A 23,057-nucleotide genomic window follows, 5' to 3' on the forward strand; every position below is an offset into this window, starting at 1 on the left:
AGGCGTAAGAGGATTTCCAGTGGGAGGGGCACGTGCTTGCCATCAGACTCCATGTTAATAAGCCTCAATTTCCATTTCTCTGACCTCACCTGGTGGTTTGGAATTCTTTTGGGAGGGGCATTGCTTCTCCCCAGGGTTCTGGGAAGGGGTTCTTTGAGTAAAATGGCTACTGTCTTGTGAGGGAGTGCTTCGGCACACAACTTCCAGTGTCCTCCCATCCAGTTCTTTCCTGAGCCAGGATCCCTGGACTCTCTCCACACAGTTCCAGTCCAGTCTGCCGTCACTTTGCTGGAGCCCAACGTGAGTGGCTGTAGCTAATTTTTAAGACCTCTTCTTTTTTAGCGGGAAGTGTGTTCAGCTAATACAGCTCTCCACTGCTGTCCGTGGGTTCCCAGCCCGCCCTCACATGCCTCAGCAGTTTCTACCTGGCTTGACTTGGCATCCTATTTCTGTCCCTGGTTGTACAGGTTTTCTCCAGCTGCTTTTCAGTTGTTTTTTTTTCTGATATTTGTCTATATTTTAGTTGTAATTCCAGTTTGGTCCTGGGAGACGGTCTGTGTAGCTTCCATTTACTCTGCCGCCATTTTCCACTCCCCCGATGGATTTATTTTTGTGAATTTCTCCTTGTGCTGTGGCAACCAGTATTATCCTCAGATCTTATTTGACAGTCCTCCTCAACTGATTTCAGTGTCAAGTATTGCATAAAACATTTGATTTACATTTAATCTTTTCTTGTTAGAAAGTTATTTTTTTAATCAAAGCTTCAGTTAGGTATATTGTAATGCATTTCATAGACAATAACCAGCTGTATTTCCTGTTAATGTATTCTAAGAAAGCATTAGATGCTAGTTACATTTATAATTCTTTGTGCACAGGCTGCTTTGTACCGCCTCAGTGGAGACTGGAATCCGTTACACATTGATCCTAACTTTGCTAGCTTAGCAGGTGAGTTGCTAATAATACATACCAATAAAAATATCAGCTCGGGTATCTCAATAAGATGTGAAGACATTGCTACTAATGACTGGTAGTTTAAGTAACATTTAAAAAATAGCCTTCTCATAATACATTTATGCAAAGGATATGGAAAGGTAGGAAATAGTGTTTAGAGAATGGTGTACTTGAAATTGAGATGATGGTGGAAGGAAGCTCCTGCTAGTGCAAGGTCTAGGATAGGACCATGGAGTCAGTGTCTGAGTTATCGTAAAGGGCAAGACCATCAGAGGAGAGAGCAAGAAACTAAAAGCTTAGGGAAAGATTATTTACATACATGGATATTGAAATCACCATAGATAACTGCAGGGTTACAACCAAAGCTAAAGAAAATGATGCTTTATGTTCCCAGATCTCTAACATTCCTTCAAAAATTTTTTTTCTTCTTTTGTTTATTTTATCATTTTTACCTAGGAGGTATTGAATATTTTCCATGTTTCTTAAATAAAAGGTATAGTTCATTCTAATGTAATTTAAAGATATATTTTTGAGGAAAGAGTCAATGGGGAGAAAAGGGGACATCTGTAGTACTTTCAATAATTAAAAAAAAGATACATTTTTGAAATCCTGAATTAACTACTCTTGGTTTTTAAACATGAAATGTGCCCATATCTAGATAAATTCTCTCTCTCTTTTTAGGTTTTAAAAAGCCCATATTACATGGATTATGTACATTCGGATTTTCTGCCAGGCATGTTTTACAGCAGTTTGCAGATAATGATGTGTCAAGATTCAAGGCAATTAAGGTACATGTAGACTATTGCATAATTTGAACATTAGGTGTTTTATTTTTTTATTTTTAGAGAACAAAAGGAATTTTAGTGACTTCTTTTAAAATAGGTACTGTTCTGAACTAATAAACATTTTTATTACATTGACTTGGCAAGTAGCACGTTTTATTTTTGTAGCTAAAAATTCATCTGTTACACATTTATCATGGATATATAGAGTTGTAATTTTAACATATTAATTGGATTGTTGTATACATTAATTAGGAGCATACACATATTAGCATATATGCTTTAACAAAAACTTGAGATTCACCTTAAAATTTTTTTAAACTGTTTTGTAATTTGTCATAATTTAATTGAAAATGTCAAGTGGCTGCATTTGAACTCTTAATAAATTTACACCTACATCAATATGATGGTAGCATTTTGATTTTAGTTTTTATACTTTTAAGTGGATTCAGGTTTTCATCCATTACAAATTACAAAGAAAACTATCTCTGAACAATATCTTTGAATAAGTATAAGTCAAAAGATACACACTAAAAAAAATTTAATAGAGTCAAACAGCTCCCAAAGCTTATCAGTTTGTACTTCATGTAGCAGTGAAAATAACATTTTTCTGATGCCTTTGATAACAGTGATTTCCTCATGAATTTCGTTTTATTTTGACTGTTTTGGTGGTTACCTACACAGTGCTACTTAATATAATTATGTTTCTGTTTCTTGGTTTGCCAGGATTAAACACTATTTATTGACTCTGTACTTTGAAAGACAAAGAATTAGCTTATACTAACTATGTCCTTTCTCTACTTATTTTATCGTATTATTTTTATTGCTTTATAAAGGTAAATATATGTAAACCTTTTTTCTTCTTCATATGTTCTTTAACTTCCCTCCCAGTTTTTTCCATCACAGGTAGAAAAGTTCCATTGTAAAACATTTTCAACTCCAAAACTTTTTTTTTTTAAAGGCTCGTTTTGCAAAACCAGTATATCCAGGACAAACTCTACAAACTGAGATGTGGAAGGAAGGAAATAGAATCCATTTCCAAACCAAGGTATGAAAAATGTGTTTTACTCACTTTATTATATCCTAGAATTTTGTTCCATCTTCACATTTTTTTGTTATTACTATGGATATGAGACAAAAACTTAGAGTTTTTGTATATTCTGTGGTAAGTTTTATTTGGAAATAATACACCTATGTACCTTACTTTTCATTTTGTTTTATTTTCAGTAAATTGGTTCCTTCTGTGTAGCAATGACATAAGTGTTCTGAAAACTCAACCAACCATACACTTTTTGGCTTAAGCAGTCAGTCAAGTTGTTGTCAAAGTATAGTCTTCAAAAAATTAAAGACATGGTTCACAGAGAGATTTAAATGAAAACATGACAAAAAAAATGTATTTAATTCCTTACTGAGATAACCTAGCAAGCAAGATGATGAAATTGGTTCAAAAGAGAATTAGAACAACAGTGTTTAGTCCAATAGGAAAGGCATTCTAAAATTCTTTTACTGAGTTAGACAAAACTAGTTAATGTCCTAAAGAATAATAAAACCATATCCTTTATGGCTATGTTTTCTACTGGACAGAAATCCTGTGCATCTTAATCACACAAAACTCCACAAATTAACATTTTACGTCACATAGTCTAAGCCTAATTATAAATGACAAGACAAATAAAAGTGTATCTCCCTGTAGAGTTAAATACTTTTGGGTGAGGCTCTTAGCAGCGCTCCAGCAAAATAGTGTAGGAACACGCAACCATCCTTTCACTGGGAGTTTTTTAAAGATCATTTTTTTAACACAGTTGACCAGTTTGTTACTTTTTGGCCTGATCATGTACTACATAGATGGTTTATGTTCAGCAGTTTAAACACTGAACATATAATATAACATGCTATGCTATGCTATGATATAATTAATATATACTATACTATACTATACTATACTATACTATACTATACTATACTATAAACAGTAACAGCTCACAGTTATTGAGTACCTATAAGCTGGCTATACCATTATCTCTAACATGTATAACAACTTTACATTTAATATAAGAAAATCTAGGTTCAGGTCTTCTAAATAACTTCTCATGGTCACACAGAAAGTGGGATAGAAACCCAGGTCTGCCTGGCTCAAAGCGTAGATCCCCGGGCCATATCTTTTTACTATATTATGATTTCTTTCATAAATAAATAACTTTGCAGAAGTCTTCTTCCTGTGGTTGCCTTACTCCTAATTACTTCCTGCTGCTTGCAGTATCACCTTCCTGCTTAATTTATGCATACTATTTATTTCAGTTTTCAAATTCTTGATGTCTTTAGACTTCAGTTCAAACTCTGCCTTGCCCTTAGAGGCAGTCCCTTAGTTACTCTCCTCTTTCCTACCCATGCATACACACATACTAGCTTTATCTGAAATCTTGCAGTGAATGTTTGTGCCACATAATCTGGAGCCATCTTATTTTTCAGTTATTTGCGTAAATTTTATTTTTGGAGTAAGATTATGAACTCAAAGTAATGAGGACCATGACTGTGCTATAGATTTTTATTTTCCCACAATTGTAGCAATGAACAATACAGAAATAACTTCTATGGCTACAAACTCACAGGGCGGAAATACATTCAATCCAAATAGAATATGTTCTTGCGCTTTGATAAATCTAAGCACGTCTTCCTACCTTTTCAGTGTTTTTGCTATTTTTCCCCTCAGTGATTAGATGAACTTTTTCTATTAATTATATGTAAGAATCCCCCCTTCCTCCCTCCCTTCTTTTCTTCCTTCCTTCATATTGTATTTTAAGATACATCTTAAACTAATGTTCCAAATGATATGCTTGGCTTGGTTACAAGAAAGTAATTTATTAAAGTGTATTTTGTTTATAAATTGTCTTTTTGCATGCTTTCACTGTATAGAATTTGAAATAAAATGAACAAATTGAAAGATCTTTTTTCTGAAGTGTGATATGAAGATTGTTAATCCTCACCCAAGGATATTTTTCCCATTGATATTTAGCAAGTGGAAGGTAGGGGTGGACGGGGGTAGAGTGTGAGAGAGAAACATTGATGTGAGAGAGACACATCAATTGGCTGCCTCCCGCATGTACCCTAACCAGGGCTGGGGATTGAACCCTTGACCCTTCTATGTGCCGGCCGATGCTCTAACCACTGAACAACACTGGTCAGAGCTCATACATATTTTTAAAAGGACTCCAGTTGATTCTACAGTTAGGGTAATAACAATTGTATTAAATTAGTAAAGCTTCAGGTTTATTCATCTTGACATTTCATTTGTGAACTTTTTATTTAATTTGGATTTTTTTTAATAGGAAAAAATATAAATTTCTTTTAAGTGACTTTATACTGTTTCACATGAAGTTGTGTTTTCATTGGGATTATCAGAGTGAATTGTTTTATTTTTATTTTTGTACTCCTTATAAGACCCAAGAAACTGGAGACATTGTCATTTCAAATGCATATGTGGATCTTGTGCCAACATCTGGTGTTTCAGCCAAGATACCTTCTGAGGTAGGTGATAAAAACTAGTATCCAAGTAATTTCGTACTTTCTGAATTTCAGTTAGGATCACTTTCAGAATGTTCAGGCTACTTTAAAAAATTAAGAACTGTGAGAGATTTGAATCATTGAACTAAAAGACAGCTCAAAAACTACTTAGAATAAAAAGAATATTTTGACAACATACTTCTTAAAAAACTTTTTGGAGGGGATATGGGGAAGTCTTTCAAGAGAAAATAATTTTCTAGTTTTAAAATACCTAAATCAGTTGTTTAATGAGAAATATTAAGCAAACAATATTTTGGAGAAAGTCAAATGAAAATGTTAACTATCCTGAACCTTTTCTTGATTTAAAATTGCGTATAAAGTTCTGTATACAAATATAAATACAAGAGAATGTATTATATATTAAAATATCTTTTATGTGAGAGAGAAACATCAGTTGGTTGCCTCCTGCACACGCCTGACTGGGGTTTGAACCCAAAACCTAGGCATGTGCCCTGACCAGGAATTGAACCTGTGACTTTCGGTGTACGGAATGACACTCCAGCCAACTGAGCCACACCAACTGAGCCACACTGGCCAGGGCAAAACATTTTTTTTTTATTCTCTACAAACATGCTGAGGCTTTTAATCAATATATATATATTTTTAATATTGCTTATTTTTATTGTTATTATCTGTATCCTTAACAATACAGTAGTTTAATCAACAATTTTGAAGAACTAGGTATCATATTATAGCAATAATAAAAATACCTTTCATTTAAAAAATACTGGTCACAACCCATATCACACATCTTGGATTTATTTCTCTATTTGCTCATTTATTCACTCTTTCGACCAAGAGACTTGTATGGTATCACTGGGGATAAAAGCATAACTGAAATATGGTTCCTGGTTTCAAGGAGCTGACAGTGCAGAGAGGAGACAGATGTGTCGACAGATGCTGAGAAGACAAGTGCTGTGCTGGATTGATCCTCAAATCGTCTGGGGCTCTGGGAGAGGGCGGGCAGACTGGACTGGAACTGTGTGGGGACACTGAGAGTTTTTGTTGAGTCACGGCCGCATAGGATAGCGGCCATCAGCGGCCATCCTGCTCGGGGAGCCCCCTCTTGGAGCCCTGGGGATAATATGTTTATGTTCTCTGCCTCCAAAATATTAACTTTGTAATGTTGAGTTTTTCATACCTTTACCTTCTCTTAAGTGATATAAAATCTCACAAGAAGACTAAGATAAAAAAACATGAGTTTTCATTTATTTATTTTTTAATCCTCTCCTGAGGATATTTTTCCATTGATTTTTAGATAGAGTGGGGAAAAGGGAGGGTTAGTGGGTGAGAGAGACAGAAAGAGAGAGAGACATTGATTAGTTGCCTCTCGCATGACCCGGACAGAGGCTGAGGATCGAACCTGCAACCGAAGTATGTGCTTTTGCCTGGGAATTGAACCCATGACGACCCTTTGGTCCTCGGGCTGACGCTGTAATCAGCGAACCAAACCAGCCAGGGTGAACCTTATGAAGTTTTAGAGCTAGAAGGAAATTCAGTTTTCATATTATTTAGTCCCATTTTACAAATAAAAAAATAAGTCCACAGAAGTTGATTGATTTATCCAGTATCTTCCTATTGAAGTTAGTTAGGATATAGGTTGTCCAGTTCCTAATTTACTTTTTTTTTTCTCTTATCCTCACCCGAGGACATTTTTTGATATTGTTCAGATGGAGTGGGAGGGAGAGAGAGAGAGAGAAACATCGACGTGAAAGGGACACATCGAGTAGTTGCCAACCAGGGCCAGGGACACACTGCAACTGAGGTACATGCCCTTAGCGGGAACCGAACCCGGGTCTCTCGAGACTGCAGGCTGATGCTCTAACCGCTGAGCCAAACCGGCCAGGGCCTAATTTACTTTTAAACTGTTATTTCTGAATTTTGATAAAAGTAAAAACCTCTTATTAAGAAGGTTGAAGTTCTGGGTGACCCAAGTCTGGTGTAAAAAAAAATACTCGTTTGCTTTGTTTAGGTACAGATTTTGGAAAAGTCACCTTATTACATATATATTTTGTAATTATTTCCCCCTTGGCTCATTTTTACATAACTTAAAATTAAATTTTCTCTTTTTCCTAGGGTGGGAACCTTCAGAGTACCTTGATATTTAAGGAAATAGGTCGCCATCTTCAGGATGTCGGGCACGAGGTGGTAAAGAAAGTAAATGCTGTATTTGAGTGGCACATCACTAAAGATGGAAGTACTGCCGCTAAGTGGAGTAAGTCATATCCCTGACTTGATAATATTCTAAGGTAACGCTTAGTAACTAGAGATCAAGTGTCCTTGTTATAGTTAAAGCCTGTCTCTTTGATGGTAGGTAAATCCTACCCCCTTAGGCCAGTTATTTTTCAGGGGAATAACAGACCTCAGGGTACCCAAAGACACGTATGTTATTTTGATGTTTATTCTTTGATGTTTATAAGCCCAAATGTCTTATAGGATTATAAGAAGGAGGTATTAAGGAAGACAAAAATGTAATATGTATTTGGTCTCTAAAGTGTCCAATATTTTTCCAAATAATTTCATAGAGTAACACTATGTATGTAGGTGTCATCACTTTCTTTTCTTCTTTGTGTCCTTCCTTTCTTGTTTCTACGTATCTGTGATGGAATTCAGTTTTATCCCAATGGATGAGTATATTAGAAATTGAGTTATAAATGTAAAGCATAGGACTTTTGAAGATATTGGTGAAGAAGAGAAATGAGATCTATGAGTGAGAAAAGGTGCTGGGACTGTGTTTCTCATCGTTGCCAGAATAGAACTCTGAAGGAATTTATAAAGTGTACAAGTGATTCACCCTTGGCAGTTTCAATAAAGTTCCAATAACCAGCTAAGATTTTCTCCTTAGCTTGGTGATCCTTTCCTTGTAGACAATATTAGAAAATGTGCGTACATTTAAAAATTACCTTGAATCAACCTAGAAAAGGGGTTTTACTTATGTTTCCACTGGAAAAACAGGAACATTGGAATCCTGTTAACAAGTACTTATTATTGATGCCTTGTGGCTTATGTTTGTTTTGTGCTCTTCTTCAGGTGCTCATTTATCAGTTAACAGTGAAATTGGATCTTAAAACTTTGCATGAAAGGATTCACCAGCCCCTTTGGTTATCTGCTGCCTATTATTTGACTGGATTTTTAGCTGTGCAGCTATTTTTAGTTTTGTTTGTTGTTTTCTCTCTGCCTTTGTGTCACTGAGTTAAGTCAGAGTAGCTGGCAGCAGTGGAAACTCTCTGGTATCTTAGCAGGTGACTCCATGTGGGCATCTCTGTTTGCATCTCAGCACCTAATGATGTGAGATAGACGATTGAATGCTTTGAGTGAGGGAATACCTAAGGTGCCTTTTTTTAGTGCTCTTTTTTAAAAGCAGTTTTTTAAATGTTTTGCTAAACATTTTATTACCAAATATTTTATATGTTAAATTGCTATTAGTTGTCCCTGCCTTGTTTACATCTTGGTAGACTAGAACCTAGTTATAGAGAACAGGGCTAAGCTACTCAGTTTACCTTGGCTGGGCTTAAGTGTCACTGGAATTACATAAGTGACTGACCTTGAGCAAGTCTAGGAACCAAGGGGTTGGGCTTAGTGGCCTGGAAGGTGCATTCCAGCCCAAAGATCCTGAACCGTGTCCATCTTCCCTGTTCCCTCCCTCACCCTGCCATCCAAACACCACCACCAACAGATCTCCAGGCAGAATGCCTGTGTGTTGTGGGGAACAAAGGTGTCTCTGAAAACAAACCAGTCTGAATCTAGAGAGAATTAGTCAAGTTCTGGTATTAGTGCTGGGTTAGGGGTGGTTTTGGCTGTGGAGAAGAAGGAGTCGTAGCTGTGTCTTTTGAGGTTAGGCTTCTCTGAGACCTGTCCTGGTCAGCTAGGAGCCAGAGAGCTGCCTGGGTGAGAGCCAGGGTGGCCTCTGTGTCGCTGGGCTGAGATGACCTGAGAGACGCTAGAGAGCCCTTCCTTTTTTTCTGTAGGTCAAGAGTATGTGTATAACGGAGAGATGTAGGCCCTTGATCTGCATGAGAACCCAGAGAAGGGCCTCGGTGAGGTATTTTGGGGAAGGAAGCCATATCTTAGAATACTCACTTGAACCTTCTTAGTTCTACCTTTGGAGACAATGTTTTGATTGTGAAGTATTGTTTACAATGATTAAAAACATTGTGATCCATAGATAGTGCTTCCTTAAGTAGATGAGGTCAAGATAGAAGCCTGTTGTACATTCACTGTTAATACTTGTTATAAATATCAAGAATACAGCGATTTTGTCTGTGTCATCTTTATTACTCCAAAATGTAATTGAATGCCTGGTCATGTTTGAACACCTTTTTTTGATATCTTATACCTTTAGGTGTTTTACCCTTTTGAGTAAAGGTTGTCCTTTGGCTTTTTATCTTGCTAGAGATTCTTGGATTGGTTTGGAAAGGTGAAAATGGACATCAGATGGAGAAGCAATCTCTGCATTCTCTTTAAATGGAGCCTGGTGTTCATCATAGTTTTCTTACTGTATTATGATTTTTTCTAATTCTGTCTCCTCCCACTCGACCTTGGGTTAACACTGAGAAAGAGCTTCAGATTGATTTATTTCCAGCTTCTAGTATGGTCTGTAATACATAGTTGATTCTGTATGTGTTGAATAAGTGCTAAAAGCCACACAGAATGCACAGTTTTAGATAGAATCAGATGCCTGCCTTTATAAAAAAAGTACTGAAAGTGGTGCCTTTAAAAAAAACACACAATAAATTTATTGTATGGATAGTGATATATATTTTCTATTTAGTTTGAGTGAACAATTCAGGAACAATAGGATACAATGGAAACATTTTATTTTATTTTTATTTATTTTTTATCCTTACCCGAGGACACTTTTACATTCATCTTTAGAGCGAGAGGGAAAGAGGGAGGAAGAGAGAGAGAGAAATATCGACGTGAAAGAGACGCATCGACTGGCTGCCACCCACACGACCCCAACCGGGGCCAGGGACAAACTGCAACCGAGGTACATGCCCTTAGCGGGAACCTAGGTCTCTGGACCGCTGGCCGACGCTCTAACCGCTGAGCAAACCGGCCAGGGCAATGGAAACATTTTATAAGTAAGCAATATATTTTATGATATTTATTACTATTAATTCCTGAAACAAGCCAAAAGTTGCCCTTGTAAACCCTTTGGATCCCATTCTGTTCTAAGCAACAGTAAAAATTCAGAGGAAATGAACGATGACCGGAAGGCATAAGAAGATTAAAGAATCAGAGGCTTTATATGGCCTGTAGAATAGTCTGCTCCTGAAAATTAAAACACTTGCTTTTATCTGCACTTCCAGAAACTAAAAGTGCTAGAAATGGAAAGTTTTCTTTCATAACTCATTGGTGGCAAAACCTGACCTGAACTTACATGATGTACCTGATTGTCCTTTTCTTAGTCAAATATAGCAATTGTGTGTTTGTTTATAGAGTGTTGCAATATGGGAGGTCTTTCTTAATATATAATACATGTTCAATGAGCCATATTTTCTTCCTAAAATCTGAAAAATTCAGAATTCTTAAACACATCTGAGCTGAAGGAGTTTAAACAAGGAATTGGGACCTACTCATACACACAAATAATTCTGACAGAACAGAAGTGGTAAGAGACATGGGAAAGGGGCTGTTGGCTTTCTCAGATGGGAGGATTGGTTCATTCAACAAATATTTGAGTATTTGCTATATGCCAAGTTCTCTGCTAGGTTGTGGATTACAAATAAGAAAAGACAGGGTGTGTGTTTTTGGTCTACAGAAATCAGTATTAGAAGCAGTGTATTGGGAAGTTGAAAATTCTGGCATTAAGGAAACAAGGGTTGTTGCATTTCAGATTAAAAGGAAGGAACACCTGTATGTAGATGATGGCAATAATGGAGAGGAAAAGGCTTGTGTGGATCTATTGCTAAGCTTGAATTGACTGACTTGGTACTAATAATACCTGAAAAACAAGAGGAATGAGAAAAGACAACTAATGCTGAAGTGTTGAGCCTGTGTGACAGGATGTTGACTCCATTACTAGAAGTATGAAACCAGGAGAGGAGAGAGGATGTGGTGCCCGGACTGTAGCAGACTGAGATCTGGACTAGGTTGTAGGCACTGTGGGCCTGGAATTTAGGGATAAGTTCACAGCTGGAGACAGAGCTGGAAACCATATTCATGGAAATTGGAACTCAGGGCATTAATCTTGCTACTCTGCTTCATGGCATGTGGGAAGAAATGGAAGATCCTGCAAGATTATCTGCTGTTCATGGTTTGTAGAATAATGGCTCCAGTATTTCCATTTGTCTATAAATAAAGTGAGCATCTTATAATTTGACCATTTTAAATATGCAATTTGCTGTCATTGTTGGCCTAAATATTACCCCATGTTCCCAAATAAGAATTTGTTTATTGTTTGATTATATCTCATAGCTATAAAATAGCTCTTCAACCGAAACTTTTGACAAAGACAGATTTATATTCATGTAATAATGATACACTGTTTCTGAGTTAAAAATGTGTTTTGTTTTCTTTAGGATAGGTTTACGCTGGTCGGCATTGAACAGTTTGGTGGTTTTTCTCCTAAAGGAAGTTTGGTTTCCTTTTACATGTTTGTAAATCTTTTTCATTATAGGAACATAATTGGATTTTACATTTATTATATAGCAAGATTATAGAAATACTATGCATTATTGCTTAAATAATGTTTGTTAAGTAATAAAGTGAGTTGGCTTTTAAAAAATGTGAACCGTAACTAATTGTGTGTAGAGTTACATCTACCTATTTGGCCTAAATCCAAGACTGGATGTTAGAGGTCTTTGTTCTTTGCATGTTAGAAGTTGTCTATTTTGGATCTTGGAAATTTGCCAGAATGAGGAAGCCTGTGTACAGTTTGGGCAACTGCCATTGTTTTAAGCTCAGAATACAGTCATGCTTGAGGATACCATTTGATCGTGAGAACCCGCCAGCTCCTCCGCTGCTGCTCCTGCTCCAGGGGGCACACCAGTTTATCCTTCATGGTTGCTCAGCTTGGATGTCAACCAAATCTTAAGGGTGTTGGTTCCATATGTAGGATTGGAATCCAAATGAGTGTCTCGTGTGTTTATAGAAAAGACTTGAAAGATGGTCTTTGGAAAGAAGATGCTGTCCAGTGTGGGATGGGGACCTGCTTGTTCGAGAGGCACTTACAGCAGGTTACTCCCTATTCCCTTCACCATGGCTGCTTGTCCTCTGACCTGCACAGCCTGGACTGTTTGCTTATGTGCATTAACACACAGAATCTCTTAACATGGCTTTCCATTCTGCTGTGTGTATTATTCATTTTAATAATGTCTTCTTACAGTGTTTTATTTTGAAATAATTTCAGGCTTACAGAAAAGTTCCAGGAATAGTACAGAGAACATATATCTGTCCTTCACCCAATTTTTTCAAATTAACATTTTATTCCACTTTCTTTTTTATCATACATACTGTTTTTCTGAAGCATCTGAAAGTAACTTGTAGACGTGATGTCCCTTTATGCCTGAATAATGTAGTAGCATCTCCTAAGAATGCTTTCTCTTATCTGTGCATGGAATAATTATCAACATCAGGAAATCAACATGGATAAAGTATTATTTAATCTATAGACTTTATTAATATTTCATAAATTATTCCAATAATGTTTTTTATAGCAAAATGATAATAATAGTGATAATGATAGAAATGAAAGAAAAAGTAAGAACTGCTAAGGGTCCAATTTGGGATCATATATTACATTTAGTTTTTAGGTCTCTTTAGTCTCCTTAATCTGATGAATTCCTCAGTCTGTTTTTATTTTTAATGGCATTGACATATTTGGAGAGTAGAGGCCATTTATTTTATAGAATGTTCCTCAGTTTGTGTTTATTTGATGTTTCTTCATGATTATTGGGATTTATTAATTTTTGGCAGGAATAGCACAAAAGTATTGTGTCCTTGGTGTGATTTCAAAAAAAGTTTTTACTTTTATCCTAAGTATTTTGTTTGTTGTTGTCATTATTTTTATAGAGATGCTTCTTCCAGGAGCTTTTTAATCACTCATTTAACAAAAAATTACTAAGTACTTTCTGTTTAAGGAAGTATAGGGGATACAAAGACTAGACATTCTTGTTTCAGCAAAGAATTTATAATCTCAAGGGGAAAGGCATCCACAAAAATAACTTCTTTTTCCCATGGTATCCCGTTGTGATTTGTAAGGTATATATCCTAAGACTTTAGAGATCCCTAGGTTTCCAAATGCCATGTGCTGATTCAACACCTCTCCCTCCCCCATTAAACACTGTAAAGTATAACTGAAATTTTTATGGACCCTTTTAGAGCCTTAATGATTATATAAATACAGAGCTAAAGTCATTTGTAAAGCTTTTAAATAAATTGGACGGCTAAAAGAATATATATACACTCTGTTTGTTCATTTTAATTTAAGATTAGCCGTGACCTTGCAGATGTCTGTCAACTCAAGGTGGTGATAGTAGATGATTCTCCTACATGAGCCAAGTTGTAGACCATGACATGAGCCACTGCAGAATTGAAAGTTCTACTCCTTTGCCCCAAATTTCTGTATCTTGCTAAGAACCGGCCTTACCTTAGCACTCTTTCCTTTTATCAACATTCGTTTCTAGATTTCCACTGAAGAAAGTTCTATTGCTTCCTTCATGGCTGAGAAGGAACCATGTAAAACCAGGCAAGAGAGAAGCAGGTAGACAGCGAAGAACCTTCATTGCTGAGACTTGCTCCCACTCTTAGTAGTAAGATGAGTGTGGTGCAGTTTTGTCCCTGAGCAAGACTATTGTATACAGTGGGCCTTAGACATGCTGGTGAAGAATTAAATCATGAATGTTGTCCTTCATTGCCAGAGGTTTGCTTTCCTTTCTCCCTTCCTCACTCCCTCCTCCCTTTATGCCTTCTTCTCTCTTTTTCTCCCTTGCTTTATTTTAAACTATACAAATAATACACAAGAACACATTCATAATATGTGAGTTTCACTGAGAACAGAGCCTTTGCTTTTCATGCTTCACTTACCGTACCTTGTGTGTTGAGTGACACGTGCAGTAGAAGAGGTGGAGAGAGTGAAGTGTGCAGAGCAAAGAGGTTCCCTTCTTTTTGCCCTGTCCCCTCACCATGGTAACCATTCTTGTCAGATTATTCCTTTACTTTTTTAAAAATATTTTTTGTTTATTGATTTTAGAGAGAGAGGAAGGGAGAGGGAGATAGAAACATCGATGAGAGAGAACATCGACTGGCCTCCTCTTGCAGGCCCCTGACTGGGATTTGTCCCACAACCTGGGCATGTGCCCTACTGGGAATTGAACTGGCGACTCCTTGGTGCATGGGTTGATGCTCAACCGCTGAGCCACACTGGCCGGGCAGTCAAATTATTCTTTTGTGTAGTTGGCAGTACTCTGTTCTGCTAGAGAGTTAGAGTGACTTAATTTTATCTTTGGAGCAAGGCTTGGCTAAGCAGAATGTAGTTTAAGCACTCCGGGTTTTTCTTATCTGTGTGTAGCTCTTCCTTTACCCTAAACTGGGAGTTAGTTCCCTGTGCACTCTCAGGGAGCGTGATGTGACTTACCGCCTTCACTGCAGCCGCAGAACTCGCCTTCAGGAGGCGGAAGCTGGTGACCGGCCGCAATCATATGTGAGATCATTAAAGTTTTCTCAAGTGTAATGATGGCATAAAGCTCTATATATGTTATATAGAAAGCAATGAAGGTACATTTTTAATAGTTTTTCTAGTTACCCAGCCTGTTTCTGGGACACTGAATTCTTCTGTCAGAATGCAACTGTTTTAAAATTCAGCTTCCTCCTTTGTTGACTTAGAGTAGTTGAACCTAAAGCCTTGACCATATAACATCATATCCACCAACTTAACTTCCTTATATTATTCTGCATTGATTCACATTTAACATGTGTCTGTTGTGTGAACTTCTTCAGTGAGGAAATTGATTTGACTATGTTGAAGAACTTCTTTATAAAAAGGACATCTCAAAAAATAAAGGCTTAATATTATTTTTCTGAATCACAGGTAATATATAAGATAGAATAAGCAGCACATTAACTTGGAAACTGTAAAAATGCCTGCATTTTAGTTAACTTATTTTACTCTCATATTGTGAAGAAAATATGACACACATGGTTTTCTTATTTTTCCCAGCTATTGACCTAAAAAATGGCAATGGAAACGTGTATCAAGGCCCCGCGAAAGGCTCTGCTGATGTAACGGTCACACTCTCGGATGAAGATTTCATCAATGTGGTCCTGGGCAAGCTGGATCCTCAGAAGGTAACATTCTTAAAATGTTCATTTCTTCATGTTCATTGCTTTTTGTTTGGCAATTGCAGTTTTTAGCTGACTTCTGAATTCTGACTTATAAGACAGAGCCCTTACGGCTCTGAGGAGGACACAGCAGTGCCCCTGTCTGAGCTGACAGATCATGAATGTTTCCAGTGGAGTTTCAGTGGACGCTCTTTAAAACTGAGTTTTTGGTGGAATTCTTTAGCCTGTGAACAATATAAAACCCACATCTAGACTTTTTATTATACTATGTCATTAATTCGAAGGTTAAAAAACCCTATGATATTAGTAGGTATTTAATAAAATTATACATTCATTTCTGGTGTGTAAGATTAAGAACCTGTCTTACTCATCATGGAAAACCGTAAGCAGAAGGATGGAGGATAACAGCCACAGTCTTCCTGAAGGTGGACCTTTAGAGACAGAATTTTCAGTGGAAAATCACAATTAAGACAAGAGTGCCCTTTGTGACTATGACGGGTTAATATTGTTTTGAAACTTTTGGCCAATCTACAAACACAAAATTAAAGTAACCGATGTAGCACTTAGAATGGAATAAAAAAAAGTTGTTATTTTCAAATCATGATTATGTAGCTAGAAATCCCAAAAGAATCGATGGATTGGTTTTTAGACTAGAGTAGTTCAGGGAAGTGGTAAAATGACAATAATTATTTAAAAATGGCTTTCACATAGCAGCAAAACCAACTAGAAGATATAATTGGAAAAAAATTGTTTATAATTACAACCTAAACTAAAAAATACTAATGACCGCCCTAATAAGAAAAGTACAGTGCTTATTTGAAGAAAACTATACAACCTTACAAGGACCAGAGCAATTTGAATAAAGTGGAAAATGTTTGGTTTTCCTGGATAGAAAGACTAAAAAGAATTGTAAAGTAGTACAGTACAAAATATGTTCTTTGTCATCAGATAAATCTGAGTTTGAATCTTAGCCCTGCCACTTACTCTCTCAACCTCAATTTTCTTCTCGGTAAAATGAGTAGTGACAACAACCCCAAAGCATTGTTAGGATAACTGAGTGCAGTCATGTACGTGAGGGGCTTGGTAGGGGCTTGGTTAGTGCTTGGTGTTGCGTGTGTCCTCAGCTGATCCCCTCCCAGGCATTCACTGAGTGCTCACTCATGTTCGGGTTCTAGGGGCAGCTGAGCAAGACAGAGCCCGGCTGTGCGGAGCTTAGTTTTAGAAGTTAACGGAAAAGAAACATAATTTCTAGTATAAAGAAAAATAAGTCAGGGTAGCGGGTTAGAGTAATGGTCGGCAAACTCTCTGTCCAGGGTCACACTTTAAATGTTTCAGGTTTGGGGCCCGATGGTCTTTGTTGTGCACACTCAGTCCTGCCATTGTAGTCAAAGCAGCCATAGATAATGTGTGAACAAATGGGTGTGGCTGTATTCTGGTAACACTTCAGTTACACAAATAGGCAGCGGACCAGTGCTGGCCCACGGCGGCAGTGTGCCCACCCTGGATTGGCGGACAGGACAGCGGAACTGTCTGAGATAGGATTGTCAGTCCTGATGGAGGCCTGAGCAGAGTGACAGGCGAGCCACAGGCTCAGGAAACAGCTGCAGAGGCTTGTTCGGGGAGTAGGTCACGCACGACCAGTGCTGCAACCGTGGGGAGGCACTGACAGAATGGGCAGTGGGGAGAGTGGGAGGAGGTGAGGTGGGTGGGTAGGCAAGGCGGGATCACACAGGACCTTGCAGGACTCGGTAGGGAGTTCAGGTCTGTGTGTGATAGGAAGCCACTGAGCTGAGTGGAAAATGGACTTTAGGGGGAGAGAATGGGTACCTAAGAGTTCTTTTTTTAGCCTTGGCCGGTTTTGCTCAGCGGTTAGAGCGTCAGCCCGAGGACCAGAGAGTCCCAGGTTCGGTTCCCGCTAAGGGCATCTACCTCAGTTGCAGTTTGTCCCCGGCCCTGGTTGGGGTCGTGCGGGTCGTGGCCAGTCGATGTGTCTCTCTCACATTGATGTTTCTCTCTCTCTTCCTCCCTCTCTCCCTCTCTCTCTATCTGAAGATAAATGCAAAAATGTCCTTTGGTGAGGATTAAAAAAAAAAAGAGTGTTTTGTTTTTTTAGATATGTTATACTTGAAATGTCTGTATATAAAGATTAAATGTAGGATTAAGCTACTAGACTAATTTATGTAATTTCTAGGAATACCAGACCTGTGGGGTGAATGGAATTCAGTGAATGACACGGGGCAGTTGCTTAGGAAATGGGTTTGCTTTGTGGCATTCCATACACCTAAGTCAGCACCGTACAGAATGGAGTCAAGCGTAAAAAATAAAAGCAGAAGCAAACACTTGATGAGAACCTAGATATTTATTATTCTTAATGATCATCCTTAGAGAAATGCTAATTAATATCAGAGGTTTTCTAAACTCATTTGATTCTCTTACCTTCTCTCTAACCTCAGTGCTATTTATCATCACTATCAATGCACCGTTGGCCCTCTATACCCAGGTTTCACACCCATGGAATCGGAGTCCTGACTATATTTATTTGAAAAAATCTCACATATAAGTCCACCTGCACAGTTAAAACCCATGCCATTCAAGGGCTAGCTGTATTTTATTTAACTCAGTACATTCAAATATTTCAGCATGTAATCAATATTAAAGATAATAATGGAATATTTTATATCCTTTTTTAAAATACGAAGTCTTTACAATGCAGTGGATGTTTTATACTTGCAGTACCTCTCAGCCGGGACTGTCCATATGTCTAGTGCTCAGTAGCCACATGTGCTAGTGGCGACGTTATTGCGCAGCACAGGTTTGAACAGTCTGTCTTGACTTTGCTCTTCTGCCCCCTCTTACCTGATTTCTGCATCTGATGCTGTTCTTGTGAAGGTCACTGTTGACTACTGATTTCCTAGTTCCAAAGAATATTGCTCTATGTCATACTCAACTTTTCAGGAGTATTCATCTCAGTTAATGGCCAATTTCTTGAAATAATTTTACCCATTGGCTTTCATGATGCTCTATTCTCTCCTGTTTTGCTTTCTTCACCTTTGACTATTCCTTATCTCCTTCGGTGACTTCTATCCCAACATTAAATTTTGTTTTTTCTCAGGGCTCATTTTCACAGCTCTTTTCTTTGGTCCATGGGCCAATGCTCTAACCGTTGAGCCAAACCAGCCAGTTCACAGCTCTTTTCTGAAGAACACCTTCCTTAAGGGAGTTCATCCATCCTATGGTATTTAAAGTGGTCTTTGTGTTGACAACTCAGATTTAAATGTCTCTCAGTTTTCTTCTCTGAGTTCCATAGTGAAATAACCAGCTTTCTACTTGACCTCTGCGGTAGGAAATCTCACTGGCATCGCAAACTTACTTGTCCAGTATAGAACTCACGATTTAGTTTTCTCTGTAGTCTTTTTCTTTTCAGGAAATAGCAGCAGCATCCCTTTACCCAACCAATATGCTCAGTAATACAAGACTTGTCTTGGCTTCCTTCTATACCTCTGTATCCTTTCTGTACTTAATCCCACCTGATCTTTCTCCAAAATATTTCTTCAGTTCATTCCCTCCTCTGTATCACTGGTGATCTCACCATCATCCCAGCCTCCATCGTCTCTCATCTGGCTGCCTGACTGGTCTTGCTGCTTCCAGTCTTGAAGTATTGTTTACATTTTATTTTTTGACTCTCCTCCTATAATATTCATTCCGTGAGAACAGGGAGAGATGTCTATTTTCTAGCCAGAATATTGCCTAGTATACTGTAGTCATTTAGTTAATACTTGAGTAGATTAAAGCCATAGAAATAAGGAACATAAGCTCAACAGCAGTGTTTAGGCTATGCAGAAATGAAAAACTCTGCATGTCAGCCCTGGCCGGTTTGGCTCAGCGGTTGGAGAGTCAGCCTGCGGTACAGGGAGACCCGGGTTCGGTTCCTGCTAAGGGCACGCACCTTGGTTGCAGTTTGTCTCCGGCCCTGGTTGGTCGTGCGGGTGGCAGCCACTCGATGTGTCCCTTCACGCCGATGTTTCTCTCTCTGTCTTTTCCTCTCTCTCCCTCCCGCTCTCTCTGAACAAAAAATGGAAAAATGTCCTCGGGTGAGGAAAAAAAACCAAAAAACTCTGCATGTCAGACTCCATAAGTTATTACCATAAACCTGGGGAAAGTAAAGATGATGATGATACACAGTTTATTGGCGTCAGTAACCTCTAAAACATTCTGGAAAGCACGAAGACCTCAATAGAAAAAAACGGGCAAATAATATAAACCAGTAATTAGTGAAAAAAATAGAAATGACTAATATACATAAGAAAAACTATTGATTTTTTTCCAGGATCTAAAATGCAAATTAAAGCATGCCATTTTGATTCAGATTTTCAAAAATTAAGAAAATAGTGTTTGTCAAGGTTGGGTGTGAGAATTCACCTGTAGCTGGAAGGAACTGTAGTTTAGTACAATTGTCTTTCCTAAAAGCACTGTGGCAGAGGCTCGGTGACGTCCTTTGTTTATGGCGAATCACAGTCTCAATACTTCTTGCATCACACTCCAAAAGAAATACCAAATGATTTTGTTATTAAGTAGTTAGGTCCAAGCAAGAGCAGTTTTTCATGTTGCAGTTTTTTATATTGGACCAATTTTTTAAAAGTCCTCAGCATCCCTGTGGGCTTGCCGTGATGCCCTCGTGCTCCGTAGCGTTGGGCTGGAAACTGGCAGTGTGGACATCTGGTCAGGAACCTTATGTGTGAGAAATGTCACGATTCGTCATTCTTCTTCAAGGGATCTATTCTAAGAAAATAGTCAAACAAGAACAAAGATTTATGTACACAATTCTTCTGCTTAATAACAGCCATCAAATATTGGTGTGTTTACTTCAGGGAATTAGGTGTTATTATTTTAGGTGTGAGTCCCTCTGAGACCTCAGCACCTGGCAAGCAGGCCAGTCAGTACTGAGGCCTCTGCAGCAGCCGGAGGCCATCGTCCCTGTAAGTGCACAGTGAAAGCAGTCTGAGCTGGAAATCCCAGCGTCCAGTTTGAAAGGCTAGCACTTGATCCTCACTGAATGAGTCCCCCCTTATTATTTCTGGGATGAAAAGTTTAAGTAGTTTTTGCTTTTCCTCCAGCTGATGAGGATTGGCTTCCGAGATTAAGTTGCTACTAGTTAATAAGCAGGAGACGTTGTTGAGCAAAGAACACCTGAGTTCAGGACTTGGCCTCACTTCTTGCTGGCTCTGGCCTTGGGCAGGGGTAAGCTGTCTGAGCTTCAGTTTTCTCATCTGTTAGTGGGGGTGACGATTGCTGTTGTGCCCACTTCAAGTGATGCTCTGCTTCTCAAGTGAGATTCTATTTGTAGGTCTGCTTTGTTATGTTACATATACATGGCTATTACTATTTTATGATGTAGCTAAAAATCTAGGGACTTTTTAATTTTACATTATTTTCTCAGTAAGTTATAAAAACGGATTTATTATTTTTATTTTACTGGTAGAGAACTTGACTCCTAGGAGGAACTTAAGCAACTGGTACAAGTTCCTTTTGTCAGATCAGAGACAGAGGTGGTTCAAGAGCTCTTAGTGCTTAACATGACAGCCTTTTGTTTGGTAATAATGAGCTTTCTGTGTCTTTCCACATGTCAGACACTAAGCTATGCACTTTACACACTCTGTACTTAACTCACACCGCAGCGCTGTGTTATTTAGGTACTGTTGTCCTGCCCTTCTCGCCGCGGAGGCTGGAGCTCAGAGAGCTTATGGAATTTGCCCAAGCTCGGCTGTCAGTGGCAGAGCCTAGATTTTACCCACACATTCTAATGCTGTAGCCCAGACTCTATTCACTACTTTGTTACACTGTCTTACTTTATCATTATATGGCTTTCTATTTCACGAAGATGTAATAACTATTTTTAATCCACTTTTAAAAGTTCTGAACTTAATATTTTCATTGTTAAGAATACAATAAAGCCTTTTATTTATATGGTCTCAAATTCATGTTTAAGGACATAGACTAAAACGGAAGCATATGTTGAAGCAGAACTCCCAGATCTGTCGGTTCAGATAAATTATTTTCTGGTTTTCTAAAATGCACAGGAGTCTGTTTTCTTAGCTGTCTAAAAATATCTGTAATTATTAAACTATCATTGCTAGATAAAAGTTGTCAAGAGTAACTCAAGTGTACTACGTCTAAACAATGATCTTTTAAAAATACAAATAAACTGTGACATGATAAAGTTTGGTGCTCTTTCCCTCTCTCTCCCTCCCAGGCATTCTTTAGTGGCAGACTGAAGGCCAGAGGGAACATCATGCTGAGCCAGAAGCTTCAGATGGTTTTCAAAAACTATGCCAAGCTCTGAAGGACGAGCTGCATTGTTAATAAAAATGGAAGAATACTCTCTCCACCCAAATACGCGGAAGTGATTCAGCAAAAATGTTCAAAACCGACATCAGGAGAAATCGCTTAACTTTCAAATTTCAGCTAACTTTTCAGATTTTCATTTTCTACTAATTTTTCATGTTATTATTTTTACAAGAAACTGTAAAATAGCATGTAATTTTTCTTCTTAGATCTTATCTTCCTAATAAAAATTTTTCATTGAAATCTACTCTCCTTAAAATTGTGATAACATTTGTAAATTGAAAGGAAAATTAAATTAGTAAAGGCTACTTTGATGATGTCTTCTGCACTTTTTGTTATTTTCTGTTCTCTAATTTATTGAAACCCCAGTTTTAACAAGAATTTTCATATAGGTAGGTACTCATTTTTCAGACTTTGCTATAGTAGGTAGGATTCTGCTTTAAGGCAAGAGAAAGGTTTTTGTGTTCCCAAATAGTTTTCTTTCTTCCTCTCTCCCCCTTTTGTTAGAAATTCTTTACTTTCATCTAATGCTTGTAAGTCTACCGACTATATAGCTTTATTACATAGTTGGTAAACTTAAATCATAAGATGATCACTAGCAGGTACTGTCATATTATCGTTTTCCCCAACATTTAGCTCAGATGATGTATGCTGAGAAAATGCTCTTTCGATGGCTTGCTGCCAAGGTAATGGGAAAGTGCATGGATGCTTAGGAAGAGAGGAAGTTTCCATCATGGAGCACCTTGGAGGAGAGTATGTGTGGGTGGGTGAGTTCTCGGGGAAGCCAGCTTTGAGATGGAGATACTGGGAAGTGTTCTTGGGATCCATCAAGACCCAGAGGGCAGGGTGGGGGAAGCAGAAGAGGCAGGGCTAGGCAGAGGAGAGGTTACGCTGTGGGGCAAGTACCACCAGCCTTCTTCAGGTACTTCAAGGAGCTCAGAAGCGGGGATGGCCTTGAGGTTTGTCCTGAGGTAACTAGTCATTGATTATGGCCTGCCCTGTAAAGGGGCCATGACCTTGGACGAAATAGAGCAATTCCTGGAGTATGCTTATAGTCAGTTGATTATCTTCCCAGCAGCTAGAACGATATGTCTTCAGTCCAGAATAGGGCTTCTGGGAGGACGCAGCACAGTGTTT

At 38.1% G+C, this 23,057-nt stretch overlaps 1 protein-coding gene across 1 annotated transcript in view; it reads left to right on the forward strand.

Annotated features, from left to right (window-relative positions):
• HSD17B4 (hydroxysteroid 17-beta dehydrogenase 4) overlaps nucleotides 1–22,061 on the forward strand; it is a 98,829-nt gene extending 76,768 nt beyond the window's left edge. The window contains exons 18-24 of the mRNA XM_036280921.1: nucleotides 876–945; nucleotides 1,633–1,739; nucleotides 2,695–2,781; nucleotides 5,172–5,258; nucleotides 7,371–7,509; nucleotides 15,457–15,584; nucleotides 21,829–22,061. Of these exons, the coding sequence (XP_036136814.1) occupies nucleotides 876–945; nucleotides 1,633–1,739; nucleotides 2,695–2,781; nucleotides 5,172–5,258; nucleotides 7,371–7,509; nucleotides 15,457–15,584; nucleotides 21,829–21,918 (708 nt within the window). The 3' untranslated portion in view covers nucleotides 21,919–22,061. The remainder of the gene's footprint in view (nucleotides 1–875; nucleotides 946–1,632; nucleotides 1,740–2,694; nucleotides 2,782–5,171; nucleotides 5,259–7,370; nucleotides 7,510–15,456; nucleotides 15,585–21,828) is intronic.
• Nucleotides 22,062–23,057: the final 996 nt, after the last annotated feature.

This window comes from Molossus molossus, unplaced genomic scaffold (assembly GCF_014108415.1).
Source record: "Molossus molossus isolate mMolMol1 unplaced genomic scaffold, mMolMol1.p scaffold_m16_p_3, whole genome shotgun sequence".
In the NCBI taxonomy this organism is placed as follows: domain Eukaryota; kingdom Metazoa; phylum Chordata; class Mammalia; order Chiroptera; family Molossidae; genus Molossus; species Molossus molossus.